We start from the raw sequence: 12,800 nt of genomic DNA on the forward strand, positions 1-12,800 counted from the left end.
GGGAGTCTAATTCCTCTATGGTGGTAGATAATACTACGCCATAGGTTCTCACTATTCATCTAGGGATTTATTTGGTTACTATTCATGTAATAGAAAAATATAATCTTGATTATGATATTGTATAAGCAAGCACATAAGGGTTCCATTACAACTAATAAAGATAAATTATAGATGTAACTCAGTTGGCAAAAGACCAACGCTTTTACATAGGAGGTCAGAGTACGAATTTCCTCGACGCCAAGGACGAATTCTATATTAATTATATAAAAGTTCCCCTGAGGATGTAATTGTGGTGCGCGCAAGCTAATGTCATCATTCTGCCATGGCTCATGGGCGAGCCATCCCTCCCCTCCCCCAAGTTTTTTCTAAAATTTCATTCTCCTATTTTTTATTAAGGGTTGTGGGAGATCATAGTAGAATTGGTACATTGACCAATAAAATCGGTCGAGCCCAATTAGGTCACTCCGGTCTAAAACCTATCAGATGAAAAATGAAAAAGAAAAGCGGGAAAATTATGTGATTAGTGCTACTTAGTGTTTTACTTAATAAAATTAACTAAAATTGAGTTTGAGTTTACAAAACTAATAAAAATAGTGATTTTTCATCCTTTTAGACTTTTTTTTTTCTTTTTTTGATAAACCACACTTTCATTTTCTTTTAGATATTTTTAATCCTTAAAACTAGTCACATTGAAGAGAAAAAATTATTATTTTGTCCAAAAGAAAAATTCATTAAATTTTTCATATTCTTTGGACATTTTTACTTCCATATTTGTGTGGTCAATTTTAAGGGTAAAAATATCCAAAGATTAAAATTTATTTTGATTAGTTTTATAAATATAAATTAAGTTTTAGTTAATTTTGTTAAGGGAACATTTACTTGTTACTTTTGTGAAAGTTAATCACTTCATTTTCCCAAGAAAAGACCGATAAACACTTCTTTGCGACAAGGAAGCTTCATCAAAATTTCCTGTTTCGTCGTCTCTGTAATTCCTCTGTGTCTCTGTCTACTGCTCTGTTTTGCCATGTAAGAATTCTCTCCGACTGTTTGGTGGGATAATGGGTTTCCGTTTCCAGTTCAGGGCCAAGAATCTGGAATAAAAGAATTTGAAGATTTGCCACAAGTTGGAGCTTGTCATCTTCAGCGACACTGGGAAAGGTAATACTTCGTTTTCTAGTATTCTCTTTTCCCTTTTTCTTTTTTCCTTTATACCATCGAATGCAATTTTCCCTGCTGCGGTTGTAGATATGATTACGAATTAGAACATTTTATTCCAGACCAGAAATGTCAGTTAGGAAATGATAATGATGCATTGTTCTCAAATTGAGATGTCCCTCTATCTTTCGCCGCGGTTTTTATTATTGGTATTTGGTTGGATGGATTACTCAATTCTGACCTTGAAATTGACATATCAGAAACCATGCCTAAGCTCAACTTCATATTGATCAATACCGATGTTATCTTGATGCCTCATCTTTAGGAATTTGACAGTAATGTGTGCGTTGGTAAGTTGCTGCTGATGTGATACTGGTTTTGCTTTAGACTAGTGTTTCTGCACAGAATTTGACGAAGGATCAACTTTGAGTTATCACTATCACTCCACCTTTTTTAATCACTTGAAAATGGTTCGAAAAAAATGCTGCACTGCAAAAACTCTCCCTTGGTTTCTTCACCAACCACCCCTCCCCCCAATCCCGAATTCCCCCCCCCCCCACTAATCTGTTTGTTAGGATTTGCTAGGGGTGTTTGGATTGGGTTAGTCTAAACCCAACCCTACCCTAGGGATCTAGACCCCCAAACCCAAACCGTAGCCAACTGCACTAGGGTTTGAGAACCCGAAACCCAAACTTTCCTTGTCAGGGTTCTTCTAATCCCGACCTGCCCTGATTTACCCTGATAGGTTGGGTTAACCATTTTTACCTTTGACCCGGCCTTGATCTTTAACCCCAAAAACAAAAGAAAATGCATGGGTTAGTGGTACCAAGGAGATATGAATTCTTGACCTATTAGATGTGAAGTGTTAGTGTTTGTCAACTGCAGTAATCCATTGAGATAGTTAGTTGAATACTTGGTTGTATAATTATTCAAACTTAGATAGATAATTCTGATTTGACTAAATTAACACAGGGTTGCGTGAGCTGGGTTGGCCCAAGGGCAAAACCCGAACCCTACCTGGCCTTGCTAGGGCCAGTTATTTTGTAATCCAAACCTGCTCTTCGACTAAAAAAATCGGGTTAGGCTTGGGTCGGGCTCATGGTGGGTTTGGGCTGGTTCAGACTAACAAGATTTTTGTTGACACCCCTAGGATTCGAATTCTTTTTAGTCTTGGGAACATGCACCCTGGAAAAATTGAGGAAAACTTTTTTTGGCACTGTATACCTTGCTGATGCATCAACTGCTCTGGTTGTTGTTTCCTCTCCTCCTCCCCCTTACTGCCTCTGGAACCCATGAGGTCATTGCTGCAGAGTTGAAAGGAAAGACATGGATTTATTTGAATCAACTCCCAGCATTCATCTTCTGTCCTACTAGTTTAGAAAAAACTCACTTGTCCTCCTGTTCAATGCCTAAGATTGGTGTATGCTTACCAAAAATTGGGGGCATGCCAATGCCTCTCCCTTCTTTTATATTATTTGAAAGGAAACATTTTAGTTTTAAACTGTCATCAGTGTTCATGAGGAAAACCTGAAGAATTATTAAACTTTTTTCAAATTCATTTTGTTTTTGACATTCTACGCTACCAGGGGTTCTTATTGAACAGAGCTGGAAAATACACTGTTGTGTTCTCCCTATGGTTGTTGTGATTTGATTTATGTGCATTATTAGCTGAGCAGGTAATGTGATGCTGTAATTTTTCCACAAATTTGGACACGTGGGAAATGATCTGTTTTTCCTTACACCTATCTGTCTCAAGCCTTTAAAGCTTAGAGTCGGGCTCAGGATCTGTTTTCATTAATTTTGTTTTGATTCCCTAAGAGGGAGCTTTCATTGATTTATTGAAACTTAGTCCTAAGGTTTAGTAACTTCGAGTTGGATATGGTTTCAATCAGATTTGATTCGAACTAGCCCATAATTGGCTGAACTTGTTTTGAAGTCGTTTGAAACATTTCAAATGTAAATTGGTAGGTTTAGTCTGCTGAAAATCTAGGTTAGTTGGGATCAGGGTTGGTCAATTCCAAGTAAAGTCAGCCAATCCCAATTTGATTTTCAAAACCTTGACATTTCCTCAATCTTGCATTCTAATTTTGAGTATGAGATGCAGATTTGTCTTGTGCTGCATAAGGAGATGCTTAGGTAAGATAAAATGCAGTTCCAAGTCTTTCCCTAACTTGCAATTGTATCGCTAATGCGGCTATTAGGTGGAGCCATGGAGTTGTGTGTGTGTATAGGGTGAATTACCTTATGGCCTCACTTAGACGAGGAGGGGAAAAAAGAAGAAGAAGAAAAGAAAATACAACTCCAACGGTAAAGACTGGAAGGGGGCTTCACTGACCATCCTGGTGGTGGTGGTCTTTTATTTATCCTCTCTTTTTGCCTCTTGTTTTTCTCCTTTTTTTTTTTTTTTTGATAGATGAGGAAAACTTATTACAGATATCAATATCATGTTCTGACTCCAAGCATGGTTGGTGTTGCTTCAGCATATAATGTTGAAGCTCTATGATAGATGATAGCAAGACGATGCTTGCAGTGGACACCTTCAAGGAAGTAACTGATGAACAAGTAATCTGTCAAGGTTCTCCATGATTTTATTCAACCTTGTTCAATCTTCCTTTTTGTGTTCGAGAATCCCTTATGATATTCTCATTTAACTGTGAATACTACTCCATGAGGTTATCATCAAGCAAGCAAGGCCCTGCCCTAATGTAGTAGTTCTCATCACTTAATCATGTACTGATGTACCTTTAAGAGGACTAATAGTTGTTTGTTTGACTACCAGGCAACTGCTGAACTATTGGAGGTCTAAACATTAAAAGCAGCTGACATGTTCATACTTTTGAAAAACTTGAGGTCTCTTCTCCTTGCATGCTGAAACCTAAAGAGTAAAGATGAAAGTATGTTGAAAATCCAATAGTTGTCCTAAACTTTTCCGAAGGATTTACAAGAGATGTGTCAAGACTTCAACCTTCAAAGATTTTCAATGGGCATAAAATAGAAACCACAGGTTTGCTTGTTGGATTTTTGATGAGGCAGAAGAAAAAACAAAGCTTTCGTGGGTACTTCAATGAAAGGAACAACATAAGAGGCGAACAAAACTGAAAATTTAGATGTATGTGGAATTGGAAAACATATAATACAAGTTATGGTACAAGGGTAACTTTGCTGCTTCAAGAATTCATACCATGGACCAGCAGGATCACATACAAACTGGAGCAGTTTAAGTATGGTGAAATTAAGATGAAAGAGCTTTTGAAGGTAACACTTGAACAGAAACAAAGCTGATTGTTGACTTTATGGAGACATGGGTTATGGAAATTTCTACTGGTGCAAGATTAGATTCTCACTTTTCTTGTTAATCCATCATCCCATGGTGGTGGTTTAGGAGTGAATCCATTGGTAAAAACCGAATGATGGTTGCACCACCAAATTCAACTTCTGTCAAGTCAGTCCAAACTACACCATTGGAACAGTGCTGAAGACATAAGATCTCTTCTTCTCTTACTCCTGTTCTTTCTGGATAAAGATCTTGTCCCACTCTAGATGCTTGTTGGGGATTGCCTGTGACTAGTTGTGGATCTTGAGGTCTTTTCAGTCGGTAAGATTGTCATTAGTGCTGTCATTCATCACTTTTGGTGGGAGCATGACCTTAAGCTTAAGATGGACTTCAAACTTTTGATTCTTAAAACAGGATTTGAGATGCTATCTACTTTTTTGTCTTTTAGACTCCACTTGCTTCCCTGTCCCCTCTGTTTGAACACTCCAAGGATCAGACTTACTGTTGTTATTGGAGTCTTATTTCCTCTTTCCAGCCTTTGAACCCAGGTTGCAGTTTCAGGGGTTCTTCTTCTTGTAATATCTCATGAATGGCCGCCTTGTTAAGGGTTTTGCTTTTGATAAAAAACGAGATTATATTAGGCTCTCCAGGCTCACACAGGTGTTAAAACCTGTATTTACAAAGAAAGGAAGTGGAGACTGCCATCACACATACCTAAATTTCTTAGCACCTTTAACTGTATAATCAGTTAAAGTGTTAAGCGACCTGCTCACATACCAGAACTGACTAAATCAAAATGAGTTTGCAACCAAATTATTTTCTTCAAGATCGCACAACTAATTCAGTCTACAGATTGGGTTTATCCATTTAGGGCCAAAACTGCACGGCAATTAGATAAAACTGTAACTTGAGGAGTATGATAAGATAAAGCTAAACATAAAGAGTCTTTAATGGCCTCAAAACTTTCAAGGGTTTGGCCCTAGAAAAACCCTCTTCCACTCCATTTCCTGTTTTCTCTGGCTTTCCTATAAGTGATTAAAATTTTATTTGACCATAACATATTCGGTTTGAACATGAGGTCAGAGTTCGAATCTCCTCAGGGCCAGGGGCGAAGCCTCTTATATTAATTATATAAAAAGCGCCTTGAGGATGTAGTCGTGGTGCCACGCAAGCTGGCCCGGATGAACCTCATTCAAAAAAAAATAATAATAATAAAAATAAAAAACATATTTGGTTTGAACAATTGAATAAGAGTAAATCTGATTTTTTTTCAAATGTGATCCAGAAGGCTTATAAAGTTTTTTTATTTGTAGTCCATTTAAGTGGGGTGAAACTCTTGATTATTCACTTATATGAAAAATTTATTGGTTGTTCATTTTTTGCAAAAACTAAAATTACTTGCAACCTACATTTAGTTTTAAACTTATTTTAAGTTTTTTTTCATGTTGTCCATTTAAGTTGGTCTTAAAATTTTGACTGCTCACTTAAATACAAAATATGTCATAATGTCACTTTTGTCTCTTTTTTGAATATCAAGTTATTTATAATTTAATTTTTTTTGTAAATTTTGAAATTGAAATGACCATTTTATTTATGAGGTGAAGGAAAATATAAGTTTTAATTTTTACCAATTTTTACTTAATTTTTTCAAATTTACAACAAAACTCCTGAGTTCATTTGATTCACCGCTCCCTTCAACAATCATCCCCTCCCCTAAGGTGGTGGAAGCCACATTCTTGGAATGATATCATCTATCTCTCTTGTCTCTCCCTACAAGAGGACTATTAAGATTCTACGTAGTCTTGGCACAGCATTTGAGCCCTCCAGAATTGCAGGATTTAGGGAGGAGCCTCGTCTTTGTTAGCAAGATTTTGGTAAGAGTGAATTATGAATGCTTGTTTTGTTTTTCAGTTGGTTATTATATTTAGTACTTTGAGCGAATACGTGGTGGGTGTCTTTCGGAAATTTGAGCCAAGTTAGCCCTTGGGTTTACATAGAGGTGTCAACAGTTCGGGTTGGGCTGATTTTGGGCTAGGCCTAACAGTTTTGGGCTGAAAAACACTCAACACAAACATGGTCCATTAAGAAAATAACGGTTTTGGGCTGGTGCAATTTGGGTTTGGGTTGACTAATGGTTTAGAACTAGTTTTACTAACAATTTGGGTTCAACCATGCCTTCATAGCTCAGTGGTAGAGCGTCAGTCTTGTAAACTGAAGGTCTATAGTTCGATCTTGCATGGAGGCATTGTATCAAGAGTATGTGAACACATATAAACATTAAGTTCTCTCCAAATGTCTTTGTGTTGGAAATTCAAAACTAAAAACATTTTTTTCTATAAAGAAGTAAAAATTATAAAACTAATATTCAAAAAAAAAAAATTTTTTTACATCTTGATGAATGTTAATGGGTTGTCTTGCTTATTCTCCTCCCCACACTTGTAAAAATTGATCAAAATAAAGCATTAAAAGATTTTCAAATGATAATACACTTACTGAATATTTACTTAGCCCATCTTTCAGGTTGTCTCTGCAAGTGTCTTTGTGTTGGGTATTCAAAACTAAAAACATTTTTTTCTATAAAAAAGTAAAAATTACAAAACTAGGATTCAAAAAAAGGGTTTGCCATCTTGATGCATGTTACAGGGTTGTATTGCTTATTTTCCCCATTTGAAAAAATTGATCAAAATAAAGTTTAAAAGGTTGTTCAATGGTAATCGGGTTAGTTTTCTTGGTCCAAATAGTTCGGGCTTATTCCGGCCCACACATGAAAGTTGCATAGCATTAGCAGATCATGATCTGGACTCAGCTCGAACTATTACTTAGCCCATCTTTCAGGTTGTCTCTGCTTATTCTCCTCCCCACACTTGTAAAAATTGATCAAAATAAAGCATTAAAAGATTTTCAAATGATAATACACTTAAGCATTAAAAGATTTTCAAATGATAATACACTTAGCCCATCTTTCAGGTTAGCCCATCTTTGACATTTACCTTATTTGATTTACATCTCAATTAGGTTTTATAGTCTTTGAGGGTCCAAATAGTTTATGGCCATTTCTTTTATCACTGTTCCCAGGTTGGCCAAACACAACCCATTAAGCTTCAGTTGGGGCTGGTTCGGACTATAATGGGCAAGTTCGGTCCAATTTTAACAGTTCGGATTAGGTTTTGACACCCTTAGGTTTACATCTCAATTTGGTTTATAGTCTTTGAGGGTCCTATATGGCCATTTCTTTTATCACTTTCCCAATGGCGAACACAACCCATTAAGCTTCAGTTGGGGCTGGTTCGGACTATAATGAGCAAGTTCGGTCCGATTTTAACAGTTCGGGTTAGGTTTTGACACCCTTAGGTTTACATCTCAATTTGGTTTTATAGTCTTTGAGGGTCCTATATGGCCATTTCTTTTATCGCTTTCCCAATGGCGAATCTGCTGCAGATGTTAATGATCAGATAATGTTAAAAAAACATTTAAAACTTTCATGTATTACTTTAATTTAAATATATGTGTTGGTTATTTGGTTTATATATAGTAAATACCTATATAATATATCTTTAGGGTTAAAGATCGCACTCACGTGGTACTACGTGAACCCATGTGCGAAGTGAATCAAGCTTGAACCCTTATGTGATCTAACCATGGTTATATAACTGTACATTAATTAATATTAATATCATAATATGACTTGGGACTCGGGACATGGATCATATGCCTTGATCTGAAAAGTCCATTTTGTCATGGGCCCTAATCAGAAAAGCCCACCGTTGAGTGAAAGTGTGGAGATGCATTTAAGAGACACTTTCCCTTATGAAGGTCAACTGAATAGGTATTTTCCTGTAGGGAGTTGAGCTAAATAGGTACCCTTACAAATGGAGGGGTCCTTACCCTTTCACCCATAGCTTTTGGGACTTTATATAAATCCATTTTGAGCATTTTTTACAATGAATTTTCCTCTTCTCTCTCTTTCTGTTGTCTTTTTGTTAAGAGTGAAAAAAAACCTGATTACACTTGAAATAACTTTTTAGGGATGTAACATTAAAGGTTTTGGCTGACCAATCTTGAGGGTAAAGACACATTTGATATCTATATTATACAAATTGGGATGTCTAAATACTTTAAAGAAAGTATTTCTAGTACGTTTTAGCTCTGACAAAGTTCATGATTACAACAATCTTTCAAATATTCCTACAGATTTCTCAACAAGTTCTTAACAAATAATATAACAAATAATAGATGAGTTTTTGAGTGATTTATACTAAGTTTCTTGTTTCCATTGGTTGCAAGTTGCAGAGCTTATTTGGACATTTACTGTTGTAGAAAGGTAAGGGTTGACATCGACACTAAATGCTTTCAGCCACTAGGTCAAAGGATCCCCCAATATGAACTTAGTAATTGTCTCTCACATTGCAATCGAGTCTTTTTCATGAGATGGTACAAATGAACTGTGGAGCAATTTGAGGGCCTCATCAATTTCTCAAATGGAGGCGTTCTTGAAATACTTAATGAATAATGATTCATTACAAGGCACTGTAGCCTTGAGGCCTAGAGTCAAGATCACCTCTCTGTTAGGGGAGCAGTATGTGCTCTTCGAAAAAATTTCTCCACAAAATTGGGTGGGGCCTACACTTGAATAATAATAAAAATTAAAAATAAAACATCTCTCCATCAAATTTGTGATGAAGAAGTATTGGGAGAGCACATACTACTTTCTTGACGGGGAGATGATCAAGAGTCTTAGGTCTGAGTGAATGAGTTAATTTATAGAAACTAGCCTAGAGGTTTGGGATGGATCGGTTAATTTACTAATACTATTAATACTATTAGGACACAAGAAATGCTTCAAATTTTGGGGAACAAAGATGTACATTTAGGTAATTTTGATAGTTATGTTACACAATTAGGTAATTTATGGGAAAGTTCCAGCTAGGGTTTATAGGAAACCAAAAAACGAATAGATCTCGGCCGTTTAAAATAAGAGTTCAAATTCTTAATCATTGGATCGAGTTTTCTGCATCTATGATCCAAGTATCCACCCCTTCTTAAAGGTAATGCACCAGCATTCACTAGCCAAGCCTCTGAGGAGCTCGTAAGACATTAGGGTTTGCAGAGAAACTAAGCCAATCCCTGCTAAAAGCATCTCTTACATTCGGTAGTTTCACGATTCCACAAGCATGGCGTCTCAGATGAGTAAAAAGCGAAAGGTAATTTGTTTCCCGGAATATCTATTCTGTTTCTGCTTGATCACCTTACGTTTAAAGTTCTCTTTTTTATAGATTTTTCATTGTTGATTGCAGTTCGTCGCTGATGGAGTTTTCTTCGCCGAGCTCAACGAGGTTCTTACCAGAGAGCTTGCCGAGGATGGTTACTCTGGGGTCGAAGTTAGGGTTACGCCTATGCGCACTGAGATCATCATCAGGGCTACTCGCACCCAGAACGTTCTTGGTAAATGCGTGATTTTTTAGGTTTTCCAATGAGACGCCTTTTTCTAGTCCTGTTGCCATTGATTTTGGATCTCATGGTTTGGTAATTAGTCGTCAATCGATCTTTTTAGGCGAGAAGGGTAGAAGAATCAGGGAACTCACGTCGGTTGTTCAGAAACGGTTTAAGTTCCCGGAGAACAGTGTGGAGCTTTATGCTGAGAAGGTCACAAACAGAGGACTTTGTGCCATTGCCCAGGCCGAGTCTCTTCGTTACAAGCTTTTGGGAGGTCTCGCTGTTAGAAGGTATGAGTGTATCTCTTTCTCAGTCCGCAGATCTGAAGTAGATTTGCATAATATTTTGCTACACTGTTATGGGTTATAATCGTTGTTGGCATTTCTATAATTTGTTTGTTGGTTAGTTTTATCTAATTAATTCATAGTGATTTTGTCATGGTTAGCGACTTGGGGTAGTTTCTCTTGCTGCTATTGTCATCTTTACAGCGAGACGGTTTCTCATGCCAATCTCGTGTCTGAGGGTGACTAAATTAAGTAGTCCTTACATGGTGTGATAGCGATGGAACGAAACATATTGTTCTATTTATGTAATCATGGAAGGCATATTCACTTAATTACATGTAGTTTGTTTGAATTAGTTTCCGGTAGGCAGCAAAACTGGCATCTCACCGTTGGGCGGACTTCAACCCGCTCTGTTTGAGCTAGGCAGGAAAAGCATAATTTCTAATAAATTACATGTAGTTTGTTGGAATTAGTTTTGCATCTTGGTAATAGTCCTGGATCTTTACGGGTAGGCTTCAGAAATTAGGATTGATATCTATTCTGATGTTAAATCTATGTGACCTATTCTGACAGATGGGATTCAAACGTTTCATCAGTTTTGCTTCTTGGAAGTGCCTTTTATTCCCCCCTTCTTGTTGATTTCGGTTGTTGCTATTTACATCTTCTGTCATCTATAAAGCAAATTGGTTATTTATTATGTCAATTTGTGTCGGAAGATGACTAAATCAATTCACTTCTCTAAACATCATTCTCGTGAAATCAATTGGTTTTCACGTTGTAACTTTAAGGAGAGTACATATCATGAACTGTGAAGTTGTTTCTTTCAAACTTGTTATATATTTGCCTGTCATCTTTAAAGCAAGTGGGTTGATTTTGGTACCAAATTTGTGTCGGAAGATGACTATATTGAACATTCTTCCCTTGGCTGTTCTGTTGAAATGTTTGCTTATTGCATTTTCACATAAGCTCTGGGATGGTGACATATTGGACTTCTCAAAAATTATGTCTCAGGTCATAGTTCAATCATCGAATGCACGTGTGTGGCCTTTGATCTATGTGCTGGTTTTATGCTTTACTAGATATGCTTGGTTAATAATTGGTTTCGGATGGAGTACCGGACCGACCCTCTGAACGGTAACAGTTTGGGACCAAAGTACCCTGGGTGGGTTGGAAAACTGGTTGCTTTTGCGGTACATTTCATGTTGACAAGTTCTTTTTGTTTTGTGAATTACAAACTGGATGGCCCTTTCTGAATACATTCTTTAACCGTTGGGGTGGGGGGGGGGGGTTGGTTATGTGATTTTTGAATGGTTTAGAGGCAGTTCAATTAGAACTTTTAGTTTAGGTGTTGGTTGATATCAGTGCACGAGGCATGTGCTTTATTTTCTTGTATGGTTCTCCTCACCCTAGTACTCCAAAATCTTATTAAGGGTGTTTTCCCTTCATTCTTTCTTATTTCCTACTTCTGGCTGCATCTGTTAGATTATCCCGTGCAAATGGGAGTAGGTTCTGTTGGATGTTACCTATTTTAATGCTCTCTTTCTGTTGCAGGGCCTGCTATGGTGTCCTTCGATTTATAATGGAAAGTGGAGCAAAGGGCTGTGAGGTTTGTTCTGAGAAAAACTCACCCTTCTCGTAACTTTTTGTTTGATAGTTGGGTTTGAGTTTATTCGTGAATATTCATCATAGGTGATCGTTAGTGGAAAGCTTAGAGCTCAGCGTGCCAAGTCTATGAAGTTTAAGGATGGATATATGATTTCTTCTGGTCAGCCTGTCAATGAATACATTGATTCAGCTGTGAGGCATGTTCTTCTCAGACAGGTTTGTTCTTCACTTTGGTTGGTTTGTTTAGTATTGATTGTTGCATGTTTCCCTCCCTTTAATTGTTACAATAGACTTGAAGAAGTGAATTCCTTGATCTTTAGGACTGTTTAAGTTTCTAAACTTGATAGCACCCTATAAGATGTTGTTGGGGGTTTTTGTTCTCCACTTTGCTTGGTTTGTTTAGTATTGATTGTTGCATGTTTCCCTCCCTTTAATTGTTACAATAGACTTGAAGAAGTGAATTCCTTGATCTTTAGGACTGTTTAAATTTCTAAACTTGATAGCACCCTATAAGATGTTCTTGGGGTTTCCTCTGCATGATGGAATTTTTAACTCTATCTTTCTGGTTAAAAGATCCTTCGAGTTTCTTTACTGATTTCTTGTTCTCTTGAATATTATTATTTGCTACATAGGGTGTTTTGGGTATCAAGGTGAAGATAATGCTTGACTGGGATCCCAAGGGCAAGCAGGGGCCGACAACACCATTGCCTGATCTGGTCACCATCCACCCCCCAAAGGAAGAGGAGGAATATGGGAGGCCAGCAATGCTTGCTCCACCAGCAGAGATGGAAATTCCAGTGGCTTGAGATACGTCATAGCTGTTTATGTAATTTCGCTCTCAGAGTACATAGAGAATTTTGCCTGATCTTTTGATTATTTTGTATTTTATTTGCTTTGGATAATAACTTGAAAGTTTGATCTTTGAGTTAGAAAGGACAACCATTGCAGTTCTTTTTCCCCGTGATATAAACTTCAGTCTCCCAACTTTTTCATGAAATTGCAGCTTCCGCACAGAAGAATAAAAGGTAAAAAATCAGTTCAGATGAAAT

General features: G+C 37.1%; 1 protein-coding gene, 1 long non-coding RNA gene and 1 other non-coding gene across 3 annotated transcripts; all 3 read left to right on the forward strand.

Annotated features, from left to right (window-relative positions):
* Positions 1–925: 925 nt before the first annotated feature.
* On the forward strand, positions 926–5,393 carry LOC149021526 (uncharacterized). Its single transcript, XR_016172342.1, has 3 exons — positions 926–1,158; positions 3,636–3,730; positions 3,935–5,393. It is a non-coding gene; the product is annotated as an uncharacterized LOC149021526 (long non-coding RNA).
* A 1,209-nt stretch (positions 5,394–6,602) lies between these two features.
* Positions 6,603–6,674, forward strand: TRNAT-UGU (transfer RNA threonine (anticodon UGU)). Its single transcript has one exon. It is a non-coding gene; the product is annotated as a tRNA-Thr (tRNA).
* A 2,805-nt stretch (positions 6,675–9,479) lies between these two features.
* LOC149021528 (small ribosomal subunit protein uS3x-like) lies at positions 9,480–12,684 on the forward strand. Its single transcript, XM_089149747.1, has 6 exons — positions 9,480–9,630; positions 9,724–9,871; positions 9,981–10,152; positions 11,698–11,752; positions 11,836–11,967; positions 12,384–12,684. Exons 1-6 carry the CDS (start codon positions 9,601–9,603, stop codon positions 12,555–12,557), a joined length of 711 nt encoding a protein of 236 aa, XP_089005873.1. The 5' UTR covers positions 9,480–9,600; the 3' UTR covers positions 12,558–12,684.
* Positions 12,685–12,800: the final 116 nt, after the last annotated feature.

Source organism: Hakea prostrata, chromosome 3 (genome assembly GCF_041222555.1).
Source record: "Hakea prostrata isolate BN-2017 chromosome 3, UWA_Hpros_2, whole genome shotgun sequence".
NCBI classification, from domain to species: Eukaryota; Viridiplantae; Streptophyta; class Magnoliopsida; order Proteales; family Proteaceae; genus Hakea; species Hakea prostrata.